This window comes from Fragaria vesca, linkage group LG6 (genome assembly GCF_000184155.1).
Source record: "Fragaria vesca subsp. vesca linkage group LG6, FraVesHawaii_1.0, whole genome shotgun sequence".
In the NCBI taxonomy this organism is placed as follows: domain Eukaryota; kingdom Viridiplantae; phylum Streptophyta; class Magnoliopsida; order Rosales; family Rosaceae; genus Fragaria; species Fragaria vesca.
The window spans coordinates 6,057,173-6,078,808 of record NC_020496.1 but is presented as its reverse complement, the minus strand read 5'-3'; the positions used below and the strand labels follow the sequence as shown (position 1 = coordinate 6,078,808).

The 21,636-nt window shown below is 39.5% G+C and overlaps 6 protein-coding genes across 6 annotated transcripts; 3 read left to right on the top strand and 3 right to left on the bottom strand.

Moving 5' to 3' along the window:
* Positions 1–4,037: 4,037 nt before the first annotated feature.
* Positions 4,038–8,502, bottom strand: LOC101313441 (probable leucine-rich repeat receptor-like protein kinase At5g49770-like). Its single transcript, XM_004305005.1, has 13 exons — positions 8,384–8,502; positions 8,181–8,255; positions 7,956–8,030; positions 7,787–7,858; positions 7,530–7,694; positions 7,360–7,434; positions 7,204–7,275; positions 7,008–7,079; positions 6,848–6,916; positions 6,532–6,603; positions 6,299–6,433; positions 6,153–6,202; positions 4,038–4,306 (listed from the first exon to the last, which is right to left on the bottom strand). Exons 1-13 carry the CDS (start codon positions 8,497–8,499, stop codon positions 4,038–4,040), a joined length of 1,317 nt encoding a protein of 438 aa, XP_004305053.1. The 5' UTR covers positions 8,500–8,502.
* A 991-nt stretch (positions 8,503–9,493) lies between these two features.
* Positions 9,494–10,596, top strand: LOC101315160 (pentatricopeptide repeat-containing protein At4g38150-like). Its single transcript, XM_004302440.1, has one exon. The coding sequence runs from the start codon at positions 9,586–9,588 to the stop codon at positions 10,516–10,518; it is 933 nt and encodes a 310-aa protein (XP_004302488.1). The 5' UTR covers positions 9,494–9,585; the 3' UTR covers positions 10,519–10,596.
* Positions 10,597–11,969: 1,373 nt separating this feature from the next.
* Positions 11,970–12,737, top strand: LOC101313145 (pentatricopeptide repeat-containing protein At1g79540-like). The gene has a single exon (XM_004305004.1). The coding sequence runs from the start codon at positions 11,970–11,972 to the stop codon at positions 12,735–12,737; it is 768 nt and encodes a 255-aa protein (XP_004305052.1).
* A 305-nt stretch (positions 12,738–13,042) lies between these two features.
* On the bottom strand, positions 13,043–13,870 carry LOC101312854 (phosphoenolpyruvate carboxylase kinase 1-like). The gene has a single exon (XM_004305003.1). The coding sequence runs from the start codon at positions 13,868–13,870 to the stop codon at positions 13,043–13,045; it is 828 nt and encodes a 275-aa protein (XP_004305051.1).
* Positions 13,871–14,653: 783 nt separating this feature from the next.
* LOC101314866 (chaperone protein DnaJ-like) lies at positions 14,654–16,947 on the bottom strand. Its single transcript, XM_004302439.1, has 6 exons — positions 16,576–16,947; positions 16,339–16,407; positions 16,043–16,141; positions 15,834–15,904; positions 15,341–15,622; positions 14,654–14,889 (listed from the first exon to the last, which is right to left on the bottom strand). Exons 1-6 carry the CDS (start codon positions 16,828–16,830, stop codon positions 14,856–14,858), a joined length of 810 nt encoding a protein of 269 aa, XP_004302487.1. The 5' UTR covers positions 16,831–16,947; the 3' UTR covers positions 14,654–14,855.
* Positions 16,948–20,031: 3,084 nt separating this feature from the next.
* Positions 20,032–21,636, top strand: LOC101312564 (pentatricopeptide repeat-containing protein At1g63130, mitochondrial-like). Its single transcript, XM_004305002.1, has 4 exons — positions 20,032–20,176; positions 20,287–20,394; positions 20,504–20,761; positions 21,161–21,636. Exons 1-4 carry the CDS (start codon positions 20,032–20,034, stop codon positions 21,634–21,636), a joined length of 987 nt encoding a protein of 328 aa, XP_004305050.1.

Here is a 21,636-nt window from a genome sequence, read left to right as displayed (position 1 = left end):
TTAGATTTATTTATGGCCTTCAAGGAGCCGTATGAGGTGAAAATCTCATGTACGGTTCTGTAATAGCGATGGTAACACCCATGAATTTGATCAATTACTCTTCTCGCTTTGTGAGCAGAAATACATATATGTTGGCTTGAAGCGGCTACTTCTGTATATTGGTTCGGCTTTCTGTTCTTTTTCTCCATAATTATAAGGTTCACCTCTCATTAATAAACGATAAGCATCTATATTCACTTTTATTATTTTTATAATTTATTAATTAGAATTTTAGAATTAATAAATTATTAACGCCGAGATCTATTATCATTTTTCGCATGCCCCCGGAAATTTAGAGTCGGTGAAAATTCTCCCAATTTATGTCCTACCATACGATCTGTTATATAAATAGGCAAATGCTCCTTTCCGTTATGGATAGCAATAGTATGCCCGATCATTGTAGGTATAATGGTAGACGCTGTCCGGGAGGATCCCACCGGCGCGCCTTCTACTTCTAATAGGCCATGAACTAGATCAGAATCATTCTCAACGAGTCCATAAGAAGTAATCCCGTTTTTTTCATCGGGTCCGGGTAGAGACCAAAGGTCTTGAGCGACCGATCCGGCAGAACAACTCAAAAGATAAAGAAGTATCGTTAATTTCTTCATGCTCGTTCCAAGTTCGAAGTACCATTTGTACAAATAAGAACCCCCCTCGTTACATGATTTCTTCTTCATATAGATAGATATAGGATCTATGGAGCAATTACTTAGAAGTACATTTTGTGCAACGGCCCTTCCTATCTGATAGAAAAGGATCCCATGATCCTGAACCGATCTTACTTGGGATCGCAAATCCCAAGTTTGTTTCAGTGTCCAATTTAGAATCTTACTACAACGATGCTGTCCATAGATCAAATTATTTCGTGGATTGGATTTCACTTGACTGTCTACGGCTCCATTGCGTGTGCTCGGGGTAGAAGTTTTGTATAAATGTATCGCCATGCTATTAAGTATTTTGATTTAAGTTCTTTTCTTTCTAAGAGGTGGAATAGAATAACCCGGTTGAAGCGTAATGATCATACGTCTGTAATGCATTGTATGTCCCATAGTAGGTCCCATTCAGTTTTCTTTTTATAAGGGCTAAAATAATTTATTTTGGCTTTTTGACCCCATATTGTAGGGTGGATCTCGAAAGATAGGAAAGATCTCCCTCCAAGCCGTACATACGACTTTCATCGAATACGGCTTTCCACAGAATTATATATGTATCTATGAGATCGAGTATCGAATTCTGTTTACTCACTTTAAATTGAGTATCCGTTTCCCTCCTTTTCCTGCTAGGATTGGAAATCCTGTATTTTACATATCCATACGATTGAGTCCTATTGACCCTAAAAAAAAAACGGTAGGTACAGCTAGTCCGTGAACCGCTAACCATCGTACTGTAAAAGGTACGTATAGAAATAGCGGAAGCCTGGGATAGTATTTTACTTGCTCAAGTAATAAGAGGTTTTTTGTTAGTAACCCAATCGATTCTTAGAAAATATATTATATTGCCTTCATTGATAATAGTTAAAAACACCGCCCGTATGCTATTGTTTCAATTTCCCGAATGGTCCGAGGATTTTAGTCATATACACACATAGATATATGATTTTTTTGTCAATTTATAGGGCGGTCAGCTAAAAGATTATTCTAAGGGATATAACATCATAGTATGCTTCCTCTGCTTCCGTCTTAAAATGCAGAACCAACCAAAGAGGGGAAGTCAGGGAATGGTAAGGTGGTAGTTGAACCAAAACCTAGTAGTGATGTATAAACTTCTTCCACAGAGGATAACTCACCAGACTACATTATGGGATACTATTTAGAGGAGCTTTTAAGATTCGATATCCCAGCTTTAGAATTCTGCAAATTATGCAACTTTGATAATGGTACAGCTGTAGAAAGTTAGAATGGTGGCAGAAAGTTATATCTATTCTATCTCCTGAGTCTTCAAATCAGTTATTCAGAGACAACTTTTCCTGGCTATAGGGTTCACAGATAATCATATTTTGTAATTTTAGATTGTAAGGAAATTCTGTAAGATGATCAAGAAAGAGGATGGCCAACTGATGTACCATTCCATTGATTGTAGCAATGATGTACAACATGAAATTTATGACTGCTTGGGAAACTGATGTACCAATTCACTGAACTCTCATGATTGTTATATCTTCATCATTATCACTACCCATCCCAATAGAGTCCTAAGCTTTCTCAGCCCGCCAATGAGTCATTTCAGTACAGAAAAACGTCATTTCAGTCTGCAATAAAATTATGCTGTATGAGGGAATTCTCTCAGAATCAATTACACAATTCCACAGTAGGTCTTACAATTTCAGTGCTGTTAAAAGTAATGCACTTCTACATTAGAGCAAAGAAATGGATTTTAGTCAGATGCCCCTACAAAGAGTGATCCTTGATTCGTAATTAAAACAGAATCTTTAATCGTTTAAAATTAATGGCAAATCATTTATAGCATGGCAATAGACCGAAAAAAGAAAGAAAAAAACAACACAGAAAAGCGTGTGTTTTGTTCAACCCAGCAAATCATCTACATTTGGTAATGTTACATGAAGTTCAACCCCCACACACACAACCAAAAAAATAACATGACATGAAAAGACTAGAGATAACTGCAAGTAAACTGGTCATAGTGTAGCTCTTTACCGTGTCCTTCAACTTCCAGATTTGATTTCCATAACTTCCCATCATTGGAAATAAGAAAGAAGATCCATCTCATTTTTATGAGACCTGACAAGAATATATGCAGTAGGAATTGATTAACAAGGTGTAACCATACATGGATTGAGTTTATTGTTAACCATACATGCATGGACTGAGTTCATTGATCAATACATGATAAAATTAAGATGATAGGCACTGACCTTGCTCTTGCTCTAGTCTGAGCCATAAAGCATCATATTCTTTACACTTGGCGCATGACAGTCTCACTGAGGAAGAGAGCAGCACCAATAAATTAATTTACTTCATTCAATAACTACAAATAAACTGCTAATCATACAGGGACTAGTATATCCTTGTATCATGCATTGAAGCAGCTGTCGTTGAATTTTAGATCTTCAATTTTTTACTTGACATGCTTCAAACAAGTAAACAAAGATATACTCAAAACCCCATATATTGATTGATATATTCCCTAATAACTGAATTTTCAGATTGTGAATGTCAAATTACTCAGTAAAAAAATGGAAGGAAATATATGATTCCACAAAACCCAGTTCAAATACAACGATTGATGAATTTTACATCCTCAAAATTCAGATAAATTCAGTGGGTCTGTATTGCTTTTCTGGGTTAACTTAGATGGTTTTAGCTCATGAAATTAAAGAAAGGTAAGCGCTTGAAGAAACCCAGATGGAGAATCTCTTTGGAAAAAGCTAAATGCCGGAGCTTTACAGCAATTGCAAGAATTCATCAACACTTTGGTACTGTATGGTAGAAAAGTTATATTGGCTTAGATGTAAAGAGGGACGATCACTGACCTGTAGTGTTTGAAGTTTGAAGTACCAAACAGAAGCGCGACCGGTGATCTTGGAGCTCCTGTGAAGTCGGAACCTTCTTGTTTGATTTAAATGGTGGACCCCTCCCAGCCCGTTTAACCCCCACAGAGACCCTAACCGCCTAGACGCAGCACGTGTCCACCAACCTCACAGGAATTTTCTTTTCTTTCTGTAGTTTTTTTTTAAGATTAAATTCAGTTTGCCCTCTCGTACTTTACGTCAATAATCAGTTTAGTCCTATATCTTTTTTTTAATAACGTTGGTCCTTGAAGTTCTATTTCATATCAGTTTAGTCCAATTTTTGAATTGTCCTCCTTATCATGACGTCATGCGTTGAGTTGTCTGCGACACAAGGACCCAATTTATGACTTAAAAAGGCAAAATAGTCATTTTATCATATTATGGTCTTCAAATAATTTTGCGCTGTAGTGCATATAAACCTGCCGACGGTGGTGGCTGGCCGGCCCCGAAAGAATGGCATCCTCATCACTCAAATCCGCAACAACCTAATGTAGGCCTCCCTAAGGCTCATCTCAAGCTCGGAGATGAGCCGATCGATCTTGTTGATCACCAGGCACGGCGTGAGCTTCTCGATCCAAGCCTGGCGGAGGACGGCGTGCGTCTGGATGTGGACGCCCTCAACGGCGTTGACGAGGATCAACGTGTCATTGCTGAGGCGCGTGGCGGTGGTGAGTTCACTGTAGAAGTCCATGTGGACGGCGTGCGCTGGAAGCTCGAAGAACACCGTCGCCGGAAGACCTTGACATGAACCCAGAAAAACAGAGGAAAAGGGATTTCTGAGTTAGGGCTTCATTCAGGTAGGTAAGACACCGAAATGAAGAGGAGGGAGAGGTAAAGAAGATTCTCACCGGCGTTGGCCGAATTGATGACCGGAGCAGTGGGTTTCGCCGGAAAACGACATGCGGAGAAAAGGGAGTTTTCAGATTATCCTTCAATTTGAAGAACAAAAGACATAGAAAGATAGAGGAGAGAAAGGAGAACAAGATACTACCAGTCGCCACCAGAGGGGATGCTTGATTTCGCCAGAAATTAGTGAACTCAGTGGAGCACTCACGATTTCGATCTCCACCGATTCTGGTTGCACATGTGATCTATCGGCTGGGCTAGAATGAAGAGATGAAGAGGATCATTTCGGTGGTGGTCTTGCTGTCTGAGGTGGCCGGAACCGGAGACGGAGGAGATAGCCGGAGAAGGAGGGAGAGAAGCCTGAGCTCGGGTCAACACCGAGTGTAGGCTTTCCCTATGTCAACCTATCTCATTTCCTTAAATACCCAAATATGATAAAATGACTATTTTACCCTTTTAAGTCAGAAACTGGGTCCTTGTGTCGCGGACAACTCAGCGCATGACGTCATGGTAAGGAGGACAATTCAAAAATTGGACTAAACTGATGTGAAATAGAACTTCAAGGACCAACGTTATTAAAAAAAAAGATATGAGACTAAACTGATTATTGACGTAAAGTACGAGAGGGCAAACTGAATTTAATCCTTTTTTTACCTTTTTTTTTTGATGATTTCTTTTTACCCAGAGTTCTCGCACCCAATACCCATCTGTCTTCACAGCCCTCGCCTCTGATCCTTCCACCGTCTACCATTTTGTTTTTTGTTTTTTGTTTTTTTGATATACATATGATCGGCACAGCTCGGCAGATAATGAGAGCCTCTAGTCTATACGATTAGTCGATATCCTTGAAGCTTGACACCATCAGTGGCTTGCCGGACTGGTTTATCAATTCGGTGATGATGAACATAGCAGAGATGCTACGGTGAGAAGGGTGTGAAACGTTAACACACATTTTTGTGGAATATGAGAGGGTAGATTACATGCACTGAAGCATCTCTCTGAATATGGTCCCTCACAAACTCAAGTAGAGCATTCTGTATAGGCAGCACAGCAAGTTTGAAGAGGAGTGGGAACAAGTTTCAAGCATAGAAGAGCTTATGTCAAAACTTGCTTAATATATCGATGGATCATTTTCCCTTGATTTTCAGAACATATCAGATTTGAGAGCTAGGCACAACAGTTAATACTACTCACAGTTCAATATTCTTGTATATGGTCGCAGCCGACTCCTTCCTATGTCAAATCGATAGACAAATATGAGAATGATTACTTCGAGTTGAACTAACCCTGTAGTTTGCTATCTTAAGATTATTTATGATTAGAGAAAAGTATATATTTACGTAGTGAAAAAGAAAAAGAAAATCAGGCACTGGACCTGGACATGACTCACATGAGGTTTTCAATAACTACGCCAAAGGCAGGTTTTCATTCAAACAAAAAATCAGGTTACATGTGTAAAGATCAAATGGAATATCAGAAGTCTTGATCCGACAACTTTAATATGTTTCCAGAATCTTTGCTAAAATATCACTCCAAGTCAAATGAGACATTTTAATTGGTTCACTTGAATAGGAAGGATTTGGAGAATATATAGCTCCCCATTTAGATAGTAATGACTTAGAATTTCAATGAAGTTACACAGCTCATTAGGAGGTATAGAAAATCCTATGGAGGCTGTTGCAGATATACCCTTTTTATTTCCAATCCTGCACCTGTTCTCATGTTGCTTTTTACTGACAGAAAGTAGTATTTTGACCACCACCGGAGCATATTGGGTTTCCTTTAAGTCTGCAGTATGTAGAAGTGACAACAAATAGCATTGGTCAGGTGAAAATAATACAATGTCATCAAGAAATAAGGGTCATGGGCCAACAACTGTCTTACAGTAATGCCTTTTTGTATTCGTATCCTAGAACAAGCAGGGAAATTTGATTGTTCTGGAGATCCACAAGCTCCAGTTGTAGACTGATGTTATCACCCATGTTCAATGTATCATTAAACGTATTGTTTTTCAGTTTCCTGTAAGAGTTAGGAGAAGATGAATGAAAGACCAGTTTCTGATAGTTAATGTCAAAAATAAACGATGCATTGTTCAGGTCTTCTTCCTTGTAACTTACACTTGCTGTAATTCGGGAAGGCTGAATAGCTTCTCAGGCACAAGTCCTTGAAGTGATCCGAATTCCATAACCCTTTCAACAAAACATTTTTAATTAGTTTGTGCTTAATTCCTTTTTAAGATACAAGGACAATGTCTCTGAAGGACTCACAGATTAGCGAGTTTGGGTAAGGTTGAGAACCAAAGCGGAGCTTCTGATGGGTCAAATGAGTTGTTACTAAGGTCTCTGAAAATCATTAGGATACGTAAGTACAATATTAGAACAAGTCTTAAGGAAAAATGAGATTGTGAAAAATAGCTTCATGCCATGTACTCACACATAATTGAGGGAATTCATTCCGGTCAAGTCAGGCAAAGGGCCTGTCAAGTTGTTGTTGGCCAAATTCCTGCAACATAATACAAAATCTTGTACGATACGATTTATGGTGAAAAGAACATTTAGAGCATCCTTGTAACTTGTAAGAAGTTGGTACTTACAGTTCATTGACATTTGTAAGGTTGTTAAGGTTTGAGGGGACAGTTCCAGTCAGAAAGTTTTTATCAAGCTGACTGTTAAAGAAAAGAAGGTTTTGAGTCAAGTAACTTGTCAAGAACTGATATATATATATATATATATATATATATATATATATATATATATATATATCTCATAAGGTGGCTGGTTTTCACTTACACCATCTCAAGAGTCTGAACAAGTCCTAATGTTTCTGGAATAACCCCGGTAAAATTATTACCGTCTAGGAACCTGTAGTTGAAGTGTAACAAGCAGTTAAATGAACTAAACTACAGGAAAAATTATCTCAGAGATAATGTCGAGGGATCAACTTACAGATGAATCAGACTCATCTCAGAGCTGAAAAGCTCAGGTGGAATGGAACCTGAGAGCTGGTTGTTGCTCAAATGGCTGCATATTCAATAAAGTCAAGTCAATGTTTAAGCAAAATGCGTGGGTGGTATCACATTTCTTTCTTAAATTTGGAAAACTGAGAAGTTACTCACAAGTGTTGAGCCTTTAACAAGAGGTCTAGTCCACCATAAGTAATATTGCTTGAGATTGGGAGAGGCCCAGTCAGATGATTGTCCGATAGATCAAGAAAGTAGAGGTTGGAGAGTTGACCCAATTCAGAAGGTATTATATCAGATAAGTTGTTTGAATTCATAGCCCTGATAAGAAGAACCAAAGATTTGTTTCAAATTCGAAAAAGAAACAGTAAACAAATAATGATGATTGGTCATTATTAGTCCACTTTTCTTACAAGAATGTCAGCTGTTCAAGATCTCCAAACGAATCTGGAATAAAACCACTGAAGCTGCATCCAGCTAGGTTCCTAAGATAATACAAGTCATGCATACTCATTCAACAATAGAAGCTGTATAGCGCACTGCGTATACGAAGTTTGAAAGGGATTGTTTATGTGTTCTTACAGGGTCTTTAACTTTTGGAGAAATGATATTTGTATAGAAATTTGACCTGTGAGGCCAGGGTTGAATGAAACGTCCCTGCACGATGTTAAAGTTTCAGCATAAAGGTCTCAAGATTGAGTGATATAATCCATTAAAATGCTTACTTGCAGTAACCTGTAACATTTTGTTCATTTGTAAGCATAATGCTGGTAAAAAGGACTACTCGATTTTATATATCGTACTCACAAAGACGTCAGTTCACTGAGTTGCCCAATGTAGCCAGTGGCAAGTTCCCCTATGAGCCCCATGGCTGATAAACTCCTAAACATATAAGTAAGGAGGAATTAAAACATTTGCTTCAGAAATCAGACAGGAAGTAGTCGATTAAGTATCTCCGTCGACCAGGATCAATCATATGGAATTCCAAAGATAGCTCAGTTACTACTCACAATTCAGTCACCCTTGCACCAGTGCAGCTGACTCCTTCCCATGGCACACCGCAGGGATCATCGGAGTCTTCCCAGCTAGATGGTGTGTTATTCCAGGAATCTCTGTACCTCATCATCACCGCAGCTAGATCAACACTTACAAATCATCATCTTTTAGACATATATTTGTGCAAGATGTTAAGTTTACAATCAAGATTGTGCAAAAGCTGTATGACAAATTTGGATCAGACTCGCAACAATGATATGGCAAAATCATTTTCTACTGTAAACAACAACAGTAACACAAACTCTACCTAAAATTCCCATTAAGTACTAGGAGATGAATATATCTAGTTATCAACATATAACATTTTAACTATACCGTCATTTTTTTCGGTAAGAGAAGAGATCATATGGATCCCTGTAGAGCATAAAGCAAGAAAGAGCAGCAATCTCATATTTGCCATGGTAGCAGCAGATACAATTAAGTTAAAAGCACACAGCAGGAGCAGCCCCTTTTAATGAGGACGTGACTAAATACATGATGTTCATTACTATATATGGCAATTATTAGTAAAGAATGATTATTTCTGGCTGAACAAGGAATGCAGACAGTCAATTTTATATGAACAAAGTAAACTCTGTAATTTTAAGGATTCTATCGCCAGCCTGCGAAATCCAAATGGCAAAGCAGATAGTACAAACATGTATTATAACAGAGTATGAATGCAAACTACAAACAGCAGCTAGCTAGCTCTTACTTTAGGGAGGGCAATCCCAAGTATACTTGTATAGAAATATAGAATATTTTCATCTCTACAGGACTTGCCTCTTGCAAGTTTGGTTAAGTTTCAAAGGAACACACCCTTTTCACCATAGGACACATCAAAGTGGGCTGAGAATCAAAAGGCATTAGCCTTCAAGCAATGGGGCTATGCAGATTGCAGAAAATGCAATTTTTTTTTCAAGAGTGAACAAATAGAGTGACCAAGAAACAACCTCTACGAAGGGAGAAGGTTTTTGGTAAGATATGGGCTTCATGTGATTCTTGCCCCATAATGAAAATCCAGACCTGGCCTGGCCCAAGACAAGAACTATATGATGTCATCACTAAGGGAAGGGAATGACGCAAACACACTCAAACACCATTGGAGCCAAAACTCAAACACCGCAATCCACACTCAAACAACAACAGTGAGCCTGAGCAAACAGAGCAATCAAGAATGGCCGCCAGATTGGTATCTCGCTCCGCTCTTCGCAACCAATCCAATGCACCCTTCTCCCTTCTCTTCACTAAGCTTCACTTAACCACAGTACCTCCAATCAACCCCACCCACAAACCCATCATATCTTCTTCTTCTCCCACAACAACCAGGCTTCTTCTTCTTCCTCCTCCATCATTCTCTTCTTTCCGCCTCTTCAGCTCCTCCTCACCCGCCACCAAAGGCACCACCCTCGTCAACTTCTCTCTCCCCTCCGACGACGAAGACGACACCCCACATCCCTCCAAACCAAACGACAGGTCGTCTACGTCGTCGTCGAGGTCCCTCCCTCCTCCCTACGACCCGTTCAACAAGAAGCCGGCGTTCGAAGACCCAGAAGACCCGAAAGACTTGCAAGAAGTGTTCCACAAGATGCGCTCAGACGGGCTCCAAAGCAATGCAGTCAAGATGTTCGACGCTTTGTCCAAAGACGGCCTCACCCACGAGGCCTTGGAGCTCTTCGCCCACATCAAAGACAAGGGCCAAATGCCCGACGTGGTGGCCCACACCGCCGTCATCGAGGCCTACGCCACCGCCGGGAAGCCCAAGGACGTGCTCAAGGTGTACATGCGGATGCTGGCCTGTGGGGTGGCGCCGAATGCGTATACTTATAGCGTGCTCATCAAGGCACTCGCGGCCGAGGAGAGGTTCGTCGGGGATGCGAAGAAGTATGTGGTGGAGATGTTGGGGAAGGGAATAAGGCCTAATGCCGGGACATATGTGGCGGTGTTTGAGGCGTTGGCGGGGGAGGAAAAGGCGGAGGAGGCGAGGGTGTTGTGGGAGGAGATGAGAGGGAAGGGGTTTGTGGCGGACGAGCAGGCGGTGAGGGAGGTGCTCAAGGGTAGGAGGGGAGCTGTGGTTAGAAGTGTCATCAACATTCTCTTTGGAAAGTAGATTTGATTGCTGGTTTTGGATGTGTTTGCTTTGAGGACATTACTTTTGTGTTTGATTATTGCTATGAACTTATTCACCAACTAGAACAGACCAAAACTATGAACAACTTCTTACTTGTGTGTTCTTTGATTTGGAAATGCGATTGCTATGAACTTGTTCACTAGCTAGAACAGGCCAAAATTATGAACAAGTTTTGTTTTGTGCTCAGAAATGATGATTTGTTCCTCTTGATCATGAGAAAGTGAGCTATGACATGTTCGTTTGTTTGAACACATGGATAGTCGAATGCCAAGTTAGGCTTATTTTCAAACTAGAATTTCACTTGATATTCGTCGGATGTATATACAAACTGCCTCAACTGCCATGTTCAAACCTTTAGCTCTAGACCAATGGATAAGTCTCGATAAAATTTACAATTGTCTTCACAGATGTGTTCACAAGGTCTACAATTCTACATGTTACATAGAAGTTTTTTCTCACCTTCACAAGATAGAGACCACAGCTGTAGTACTGGCATGGATCACGTTCCTTTATATCAGTCTACTGGGATGGCTAACAAAAAGAAACAGTAGGTGCATTGACACGACGGGACAATGATTCGATGTGATGCCTCACCTGATCAAAAAGACAATGATGTTCTTAATATCGGTCTTATGACATTTGGAAGATTACTTCAACCGTTGTGTAATGTATATAACCGATCTCATTCAGTCATTCTCATGTCATAACCATTACAAAAATCTAAATTAGTTATCAAAATAGTTGTTTTTATGAAAATAGTGTGCTGATACACGAATTAGTAAGTCAATTTATTCGAAATCTACTACATGATGATGTTCTTAATATGGTCTAGTTCTAGACAAATAAAAGTAGAGAATATTCAAAAAGAAAAATTTGAAAAGAAGAGAACATATGATCATATATGACAAAGGAAGTGGTCCGAACTATGACCAAAACAAAACCAATAAGTTGACCATCAGCATTGATCAGAACACTTTTGGTTCGGTGGATACTGACCCTAGCTATGAAGTAGTGACCAATCACGTACCTGCATTGTGTAATGAAGATATCTATCTCCAGAATCTGTCCTTCAATGGTGTCAATAATATGCAAAAGATACTACATGTGTGTAAGGGCTTCGATCAATTATACTTCCTATTTCAAATGACAGAACTGTTCTCCTTTTTCACAAGGCTAAACTCTTTCACAAACATGGAAACCTGCTCCATTATTTCCACCGTAACAAGCTATCATAATTTCTTTCACTGCCTCCTCTGACTAGACTTGACTAGACTGGACTCTTTCTGCTATTTCTTCCATAAGAGAATCAGATTCTCCTTCTCCATCTTCCTCACTTTACCAAACCACTGAGAACAGTGAGAAGTACCTGCTAGCTAGCTTAGCTGCAAGTCTGCAACCATTCACCCAACATCACCACCATGATGAGTAAGATGAGAATCAACTCATTCAAGGTTAACTTCACCACCGCTGGCAGCTCAGGCGCAAAAGTCGACGACAACAATCCTATTCTCACCTTGGGCACCGCCAAGCTCCAAGTCGACGAGGAAACCAAAACAGGCACCTTCCTAGTCGACAAGTCCAAGCTCCCTGCTCGTCCTTACAGCTCCGAACCCGAACCGATCCTCGTGGGCCCGGAGGACCCGACGGATCTGCAACAAGTCATCCGGAAGGTGGAGTCCTCCGAATGCATTCTCAGCAATGTGGTCAAGATGTATGACGCTCTATTCACAGAAGGCCACGAGTTCGAGTTTACGGAGATGAAAGCTCATATCGACCAGGGTTTCTTGCCGATGGTGGTGGTCTACACCGGCGTCATGGAGGAGTACGCCGCCGCCGGAAAGACGAGGGATGTTCTCAAGGTGTACCGGCGCATGTTGAACTACGGGATCAGCCCTAACAGCTACACTTACAGGATTCTCATCAAGGCACTGGCGGATGATCCGGACGTCAAGTTTCTCGAAGATGCGAAGAAGTACCTGATGGAGATGATGGACATGGCGTTGCGTCCCGATGCGGTGGCGTACACGGCTGTGTTCAAGGCGTTTGCTCGTCGGGAGAAGGTGGTGGAGGGGAGGAGGTTTTTGGAGGAGATGAAGCGGAAGGGGTTTGTGGCGGAGGAGAATCAAGTAAGGGAGGTTCTCGACGGCAGGAAAGGACGTATAGTCAAGAATCTCTTCGACATTCTATTTGGCAAGTAGATTGTTAGTTGGTGATAATGGTCATAAATTAGTTAAGAACTACTATGGTTTATGTTGAATTGCTACTGCATGTTAAGAAGTGAGATGTTTGATTAGTACTGTTAAGAAGTGATGTTGATTAATTGTTAAGATCTTATTTTGATTAATTAGTATGCTATAAGGTAAGGTAAATTACTATGTTTGATTAGTACCCTCAAATCCATTCTATTTACAATTTCATTACAAAAGAGTACTAGATAAAAACTACAAAGAACACAATTGCATATCCTTATGATTGATTCTCTTGAAGTTTCTTGAGGTCAGAATCAGACCATTGGATTTGCTTCTCCACCACTCAAGATCCATGGGTGTCTAAGTGCTTCCTCTGCAGATAGTCTCCTGGAAACATCTCTACACATCATCTTCCTCAGCAGATCCTTCGCCGCCGGCGAAACTCCCTTGAAAACCTTCGGCGGGAACCTCAGATTCCCTCTCAAAACCGCCTCAAAGATTTCCGTCGCCGTTTCGCCGTAAAAAGGAGGATTCCCACCCAACATTATATACAACATCACCCCTGCACTCCACACATCCACCTTCTCATTGTACAACCTCCCCATCAACACCTCCGGCGCCACATAGTACGGCGTCCCCACCACATCTTCCATGGACCATCCCTCACCGGAACACCTCTCCGCCGACCCAAAATCCGCCAGCTTCATATTGTTTCTTGAATCAAACAGAACATTCTCCGGCTTCAGGTCCCTGTGAACCACACCAACTCTGTGGCAGTGATCAACAGCTCCCAATAGCTGTTTGATAAGACTGGCAGCTTCCGGCTCCGGCAACGGCTGGTTGGCGATCCGGTCGTGGAGCGTTTCGGGTTCGCAGAGCTCGAGCACCAAGGCCATGGAGTCCTCTGTTTCGATGACGTTGTGGAGTTTGAGAATGTTGGGGTGGGGAGGCAAGAGGGTCATGATCTTGGGTTCTTTTTCAACACATGCACGGTCGGTGTCGTCGGTGAGGAGGGTTTTGTCGATGATCTTGACGGCGACGGACTCGGCGGAGATGGGGCAGAAGGCGCGGAGGATGGTGCCGAATCGGCCGCGGCCGATTTCTTCGAAGAGTTGGTAGCTGTCTTTGAGTGTGTTGTACATTTGAGGTAGAAGAAAGATTAAAGCTTTGTGTTTGAGAGAGGAGGAGTTGGGTTTGAGGGGTTTTGTTTTTGTCGGGTTGCTATTTTCAGGTGAAAGGCCTATTTATTCGCTTTCTCACTTGGCATTTTTCGGTGACTGTTAGTAAGTTCATATCCCGAATGGATAAGGAAAGCTTGTGTTTCATAGTCCAATAAGTAATAGGATTGATAATTTTAAGGACAGTCAATGATTTATTGTATGTTGGCATTTTTTGGTGACTGTTAGCAATCTAATATTTGTCTCCCGGTTTTATAAGGAAAGCTCGTGTTTCCTGGTCCTATAAGTAATAGATAATCCTGTATAAAAGCTAGTGATAGACAGTAGAAATCAACAAGGTGATTGTCTAGAATCCTAACTTGAAATCTGTATACAGCAGCCATGTCGAGCAGCCAAGCCAACATGGTTAAGCTAAGGGAGGTTTTGCAGGAGATCAAGAAAGCTATGGGGATTGATCAGGGTACCGAGAAAACTCTTAAAGGAAGGACGAAAGAACCTCCGGTGGCAAAAAGAATTTACAAGATTCTCGTTGGCAAGCTTGATTAACTGATTGCTCTACTACGTTCGAGTATAGATTGCTATATGAAATAGACCAAAGAACATTCTAGTCATCTAGTTATATTGCTATACTTTCAATTTTTAGTTATCTAGCCGATTAATTAAGATTCAATTGGCTTAATATACTTCAATTTTTCATTGTTTATCCCCGAACAAAACTGTGGCTTAAGTAGAACCAGTGCCGGATCTGAGTTTCTAATATGGTGTAGAGACAATCTTTTTATGTTAAGGCATCAGTGTAACATCCGCGAACCTTTTAACATGCCATTTGAATGTAGCAAACAAAACTATCTTCATTTCCTTCGCTGGTCCTTTTGTTGAAGTTCACTCATTAGCAGATGTACCAGACTTGTATGCCACCTCCTGACTCACATTGTTTGCAATCGTACTCTCAACGCAACTTCTTTTGCCTGCAGTTATTGTACCTGCTTAGTGATTAGACTAGGAGATAAGTAGACCAGAGCATGCAAACTAAAGAGATGTTGATACTAACTGGAAATGATTTGAATACTTTTCAATGAATGCAGATATAATACATAAAAGTTTATTCACTACTCATCAAAAATGCAAAGGCGCACACACTTATTTGATCTTACTGACTGTAAGTTTTAATATTTAGTAAACTGCGAGCACAGGAGAGCACGTTGTGAAGATTAAGTGAAAACTTGGAAAGAAATGTAAAAGCAGTTTAAAAGGTAGGCAAAGAGGACAGTAAAACACTGATCCTCTTCATCAATAATTAATTAATGAAGTTCAGTATCCAAAATCTAAGAATCACAGAGGGAGAGAGTGAATGTGCTTATCTAGGTATATATTTAACAACTTGCTACTACAGTTTATCCTATTGTGCTAATAAATTGAGCTCGTCTTGCTTACCAATGTGAATAGACCAAAAGGTTAAGACTAAAACCTGGACTAATGGCTGCCAGTCCCAAACACATGATGATTAAAGCATTCACGACCCTTGCCATCATAGTGCCGAGCCCTCCTGTTCCTTCAGAACCAGTACATGATTTGGTGTAGTTATCAGATTGAGCTCCAGCACTCCCACCACCAGCATCACAAGTATCAACCTTAGATTTAGATTCTGCTCCACTTCCACCACAAGGTTTAAATGTCTCAACAAATGAATAGTTGATTACAATGGGTTCTTCAAACCTGCAACATGGAAGTCATAAGATGGACCAAGTCATTTGAAGGTTATGGTAATAGTCTAATAGCATACTTGCTGCAAAGATGTAAAAGATTATTGAATTCCATTTCTTGACTCAAAGACATGGGGAAAACACCTCAAACTGTTGAGGCAAAAAGCGAATGTTTTGACACACACACAAACATAACCAATTAATGAACACAGCTAAACACTTACCGAATTTCATAAGTCTGGCTTCCAGTGTGGTCAATGTGCACATCCATTCCATTGAACTTAACATTCACCTTCTACGTTGATCATTGAGGAGAATGCAGTTAAATTTGATTAGTTCCTTCACTAGAAAAACAAAAGAACTACTGTGTATAAATGTCTGTGCACATGTGTACATCATCTACAAGACCACAAAGAGTTGGTCATGATCTTACCCATGTTGAACCCATGGTCGAACAACCATTTCCTCCCTGAACGCCTGCATCACCGGAGCAGCAATCATATGCAGATCTCTTCTCATCATCTGACAGGACCTGCACAACTTCTTCATTACCACAAGAACAAAAAAGGAAAAACTTGATACATCATGCAATATAATCACTAGCTTTAGAGCTGCTGTATCTATCCAACATGCCAACATTAAACCATACATTCTCAATGGAGAGAAATTTATGAAATTAACACAATAAAATCAATACTTTTAAAGGAAAGGTGAAAGAAGCAAACTTACCTCATATGCAGCAGTAACCTCTTTAAACTTTTCCTCAGCTCCAGAGTCCTTGTTCAAATCAGGATGGTACTGTTCCAATTCCAACAATCAAAATTCATTCACATTCGGAAACAACAACAAAAAGATCAAACCTTTTGGGGTTCAAAAGTAAAAAGATCTAATCTTTGTGCTAAGCAAGCTTTCAGAGAATGACATTTTGATTCAACTGAGAAATTTACCAAAAGGGGAAAGCCAAACCTGTGGAGCGAGCTTTCGGTAAGAAGTCTTTATCTCCTTCAAGGTTGCATTTCTGTTGAGGTTGAGGGTCTTATAGTGATCAGTTCCGGCGGCCCTGATGACTAAACTTGGAGGTTTTGTATGGATGAAATGAGCGAATTTGGGTTTCAAAGTTGGGTTTTTTCCGGTAAACAATGTGGTGTTAGTGCCGGAGCTGAGAATGGACTTGGGAAATTGTGGGAGCTTGGAGGTGAAATGAGTTTGGATTACGGCCATGCTTGTTTCTTTGAATGCTGTGGAGAGTGAAGAGTGGAGAGAATGAGGTTTTGGGGTTTTGAAGGGGTTCTAGGTTGGGAGCACTCCCATATCTCTCCTTGTGTTTCTCTCTGTCTCTCTCTCTCTCTTGTTTTTGAGAAATTTTGATAAATAACCGCTATTGAGTTGATTTTTTGACCATATTTTTGTAAACTATTAAAAAATAACCACATAAAGGGATCAAAAGTCTCAAATATCTTTATTTAAATTTCTCTCATTTTATCCAACTTTTATCATTCGTTCATTCAAGATCAAATTCAAAAACTGAAACACACAAAATATATTCTTTTCATCTCCTCCGTAAAGGCTTTTGTTCAGATCTCTTGTTTAGTCATTATTGTCCAAGACTCTATCTAATTGAAAGTGTAACAAGTATATTTGATTTCATTGTCTCGTATATGGCTTAACTTGTAATTGTCGAAAAAAAAATCAGTAGTTCGTATACAAAGTCTGAAAATCAAGATGTATATATGCTATGAATTTCCAATTGCTAAATTGGTTCGTAGTGCAAAAAGTAATATTGGCACCTCATGCATGGATTGTACAGAACCTGAGATTTATGCTATCAATGTTTTCTCTTCATTTTTTTAGTAAAAGGAATTCCATTAAACAGTTAGAAAGTATAAGACTTCACCAGTAGATTCCATAGTAATATTACCAGATCATAAAGAAGGGTGACCAAGCACTCCAGAGCTCATTAGTCAATGCTAACATCAGTTTTCTCTCTTATCTGAGGGAGAAAAACAAAAATAGCTTCAGATCTTTCATGTACATACTTCGTTAAGCATGTTCATCATTTGTATCATTAGGAAGCCCTCCCATAGAAGTGGCACACTGGCATGTCTATAAATTTCTAACCAATATACTACATTTTCGCCAAACGCAAACTCTTCAGCTATTTAACTTTCTCCAGAATGACGCAAAACGGCGTCATCATGATCTGAGAAACAAAAACAACTCGTTGTCTGCAACCCCATATGCTATTGTCTTATTGCTAACTGATGTCAATATAGCAATTCTTTGGTATCAATAAGCTTAAGCCTTTATAATATATCACTTTAATTAATTACTCTATCAAGTTAACTACGTTATGCAACAAATTGGTCTTGGATGATTTTTTTCAGGGATATGAAGGGAGGAAAGCACGAACAAAAATGAAGAAGATCGAGCAATTTACAAATAATGGGAATTGTGAATGTTAAAAAGAAAATAAATTACACAAATTTAAATGAGGGTAATTGAGACTTTTGATCTCTTTATATGGTTATTTTTCAATAGTTTGTAAAACCATGGTCAAAAATCAACTCAAAAGCCTAAAAGAGGTCATTTATCAAAATTTCTCTTTATTTTTTGATTGAATCCCATATTCTCTTTATTTATTTTGTGTTAGCTATGTGAGTCCTAGAACCAGAAAAACTGAATGTGAATTGGTAAATTTTAATCACAATTGAATAGTGATTATGGTACGGTTTTCTATAGTACTTCACAAAAAAGAAAAAGAAATAATTAAATTAAACCGAAAAATTTAGTTAGGATGTTGACATTAGTTACAACAAAGTTGCGGTACATATAAGATAAGTAGAACAATCACTGAACTTTTCTTTAAGAGTATAAAAGATTGCAAGACTAATCACCTACGTACTTGTGTTTGTAGCTTGATCAGTGGTATAGAGTGTGATCGGAGAGGTGGTAGTAAACTGATAACTACTTGGTAATTAGAGAGGCAATAACAAACGAAGAAAAAGACGAGTCTGAATCAACAATTAAATACGTCGAATCATCTTAAGATGACTTGACTAATTATAATGTATCATGGGTATAGGTGATGTTTGTTAAATTTACATTACGAAAATGATTATTGTCGCTTAAGTAATGGTACATACTAGTTACCAAATTCAAAGACAAAACTAAAAGTTGGGAAATAAAAAGGATACCATTTAAGCAACCTATCAAATAAATACAATTCGACTGTAATGAAGTCAAACTATTTCAACAAGGTGAATGCTATGATATATATTGTATGCAAAGTGATATTGTGGACTTCATAGAGTTCATATATAAGGTTGTGAAATTGTTGTTGGGCGCTAATGTTGACACTAAACTTTGCATCATATTTTACTACTTGCACTACTCCATTAATTTAATAGCAGTTTCTCCCCCATCATGATCATCTTCACCCTCTTTTTCATTTATTTTTATTTCTATTCTTGCTTCGTTTTGTGATTAAAAATATAAACCCATCTTCCATTTGTGAAGAGTTGCAAAGATGGAAAGGTCTAATTAATGGAACCAATTAATTACAACTGTTAATGGCTAATTATCCAAAGGAAAACCAGGATACATAGCATGGGAGCATATAAAAGACAGAATTAGTAGAAGCATATAAACCAGGATACATACCAGAATTAAACGTGTTTTTTTGAACAAAAGGACTAAACGTGTTTAAGGCAGTGTTTTCTCAATATATTGTATTGTATTGGCTCCTCCAGTCCTTCAGTCCTTCATATCACTAGATAAGCGACAGCCTTGCTTTTGAGTCTTCTTCACTACTCCTCACTACACCAGAGGTAAAGGTCAGTTCTTGACTTCTTTCCATGAAATATTCATTGTAATGATGTATTTGCATATCTAATTTCAATGTATATATGCATCCTCCTGGCCACATCTTTACTGTTTCAGAAATTTGACTGATTTCATTTCCTAGGGTTTATGTTAACGAGCATGAATCTGTAACCCAGAACTTGTTTTACACTAATTTTTGTTGTGAGAAAGATGAAGGAAGTGTTGGCTTATACTTTTGTTTTTGTCTTGCTTGCTTAAATTTTTGATTTGTTATCAGATTCTTGATAGAGTGTTTGTTTCCAATTTATGGTTTTCTAGGCTGAAAAGTTAGCTCTGGCTAGCAGAAGCTCCAAATTGGACCAAAACCAAATTAACAGTCCCCACTTTTGGAGAAATGTGGGAGCTTTGACCCTTTTCTATTTCAAGGATATTGTTTGGCTTGAGTTTGTAGTTTAAGAACTTGATTTACGCTTTATGTTTGTTGTGAGAAAGCTAAAGAAAGTGTCTTTTTTATATTTTTCTTCTCTCTTTGTTTGCTTTCAGATTCTTCAGAGAGTGGTACTAATATTCTTTTTATGTTTTGTAGATTGAAGATTAACAATGGCAAGCTCCAGCTCAAGGTCAAGCTCCAGGTCCAGGTCTAGATCCAACACCAAAAGCCAGACTACAATCAAGATCAACAATCCCCACATTGGTAACCTTGTGTTTGACAGTGAAAGCCTTCCTTCATCTGTTTGGGAAGGCGGTAACATCCCAGGCATCGTGGCTGGCCCCGGAGACCCTGATGACTTGCCGGAATTTTTTGACATGGATTTATCAAGCATTTTGTGAAGATGTTTGATAACCTGTTAACAGACTGCTACAGGGACTTGGCTATGGAGATTGGGAATGATTATACTGAAGAGGGTCATGTACCTCCGGGTGTGGTCTTGACAGGGATTATTGATGAGTATGCTGACGCTGGCAAGACCATGGAGGCTCTTTATGCATGTGTACAGGATGATGTTGGAACAGGAACATTGTGCCCCCAATGCTTACACTTACAGTGTTATCATCAAAACATTGGCTGCAGATCCGGAGCCCAATTTTCTTGGGGTTGTTAAGGAATGTGTGATGGAAATGATGGGGAAGGGGATGCAGCCCAATGCCAAGACTTATACGGCCGTTCTTGAGGCGTATGCAGGGCATGCGAAGATGGAGGAGGGCAAGGAGTTTTTGGAGGAGATGAAAGCTAATGGGTTTGTGGCTGACAAGATGGCAATGAGGGCTATGAGACGTGCTCTTAGGGGTAAACGACCTCTGGTTAAAATCATCATCAACATTCTCTTTGGTAAGTAGACTCAACATTGCAAGTTCCATTTTGCTCTGTTTAAAACTTGAAATCAAATGGACATGTTTCTGATGTGCAAGCTTTTATCTTGTGTGGGTCTGAATTAGGAAATCTAGATAAAACTGGTTTATAAAGACATACTTGATGTCCTTGTTTTGGTGCTACTAACTAGGATTTGTAGTTGAAATTGATGTTAAGAGTTAAAACTATTGAATGGGTTGATAAATGCATATTATGGGTTGTATGGGGAATGCAAGTAGATTGTTTTTGCTTTATGTATGTCTAATAGACTAATACTTGAATGTGGACATGTTTCTCATCTCCTCCTAGATTCTGTGTTGTGTAGAATTGAATTAGGATTGTTGTTCTTCACTAACTATGAGAAGTTGGTGCTCGTAGATAACTCCGAAGACTATTCAGGTGACTCAGAAGAAGATGATGAAGATATAAAGAAGTCAGACAATTTGATGGAACGTTTTAACATCCCTCGCTATGTTGGCAACAAACGTGTCATTGAAGACGACCCAGAAAACCCCAAAGATTTGGAATGTGTCTACGACATGATGTGCAGGATGGAACCCATCGTCCACACTATCACCAGGATGGTAAACATGCTAAAGAAAGATGGATTCATGTCCCAAGCCCATGAGATCAGGTCTGAGTTTGACTTGGGGGGTGATATACCTCAAGTTGTGACTCATACAGGCGTCATGGAGATCTATGCCAAGAGTGATCGAGCCAAGGAGGCTCATAAGGTTTTTCGGCCCCTTTTATCCCTCGGAGTTGTCCCAAATGCATACACTTATAGTATTATCATCAAGGCACTTGCTAAAGACTCTGATTTCCTTGAAGATGCTAAGACATGCTGGAGATGA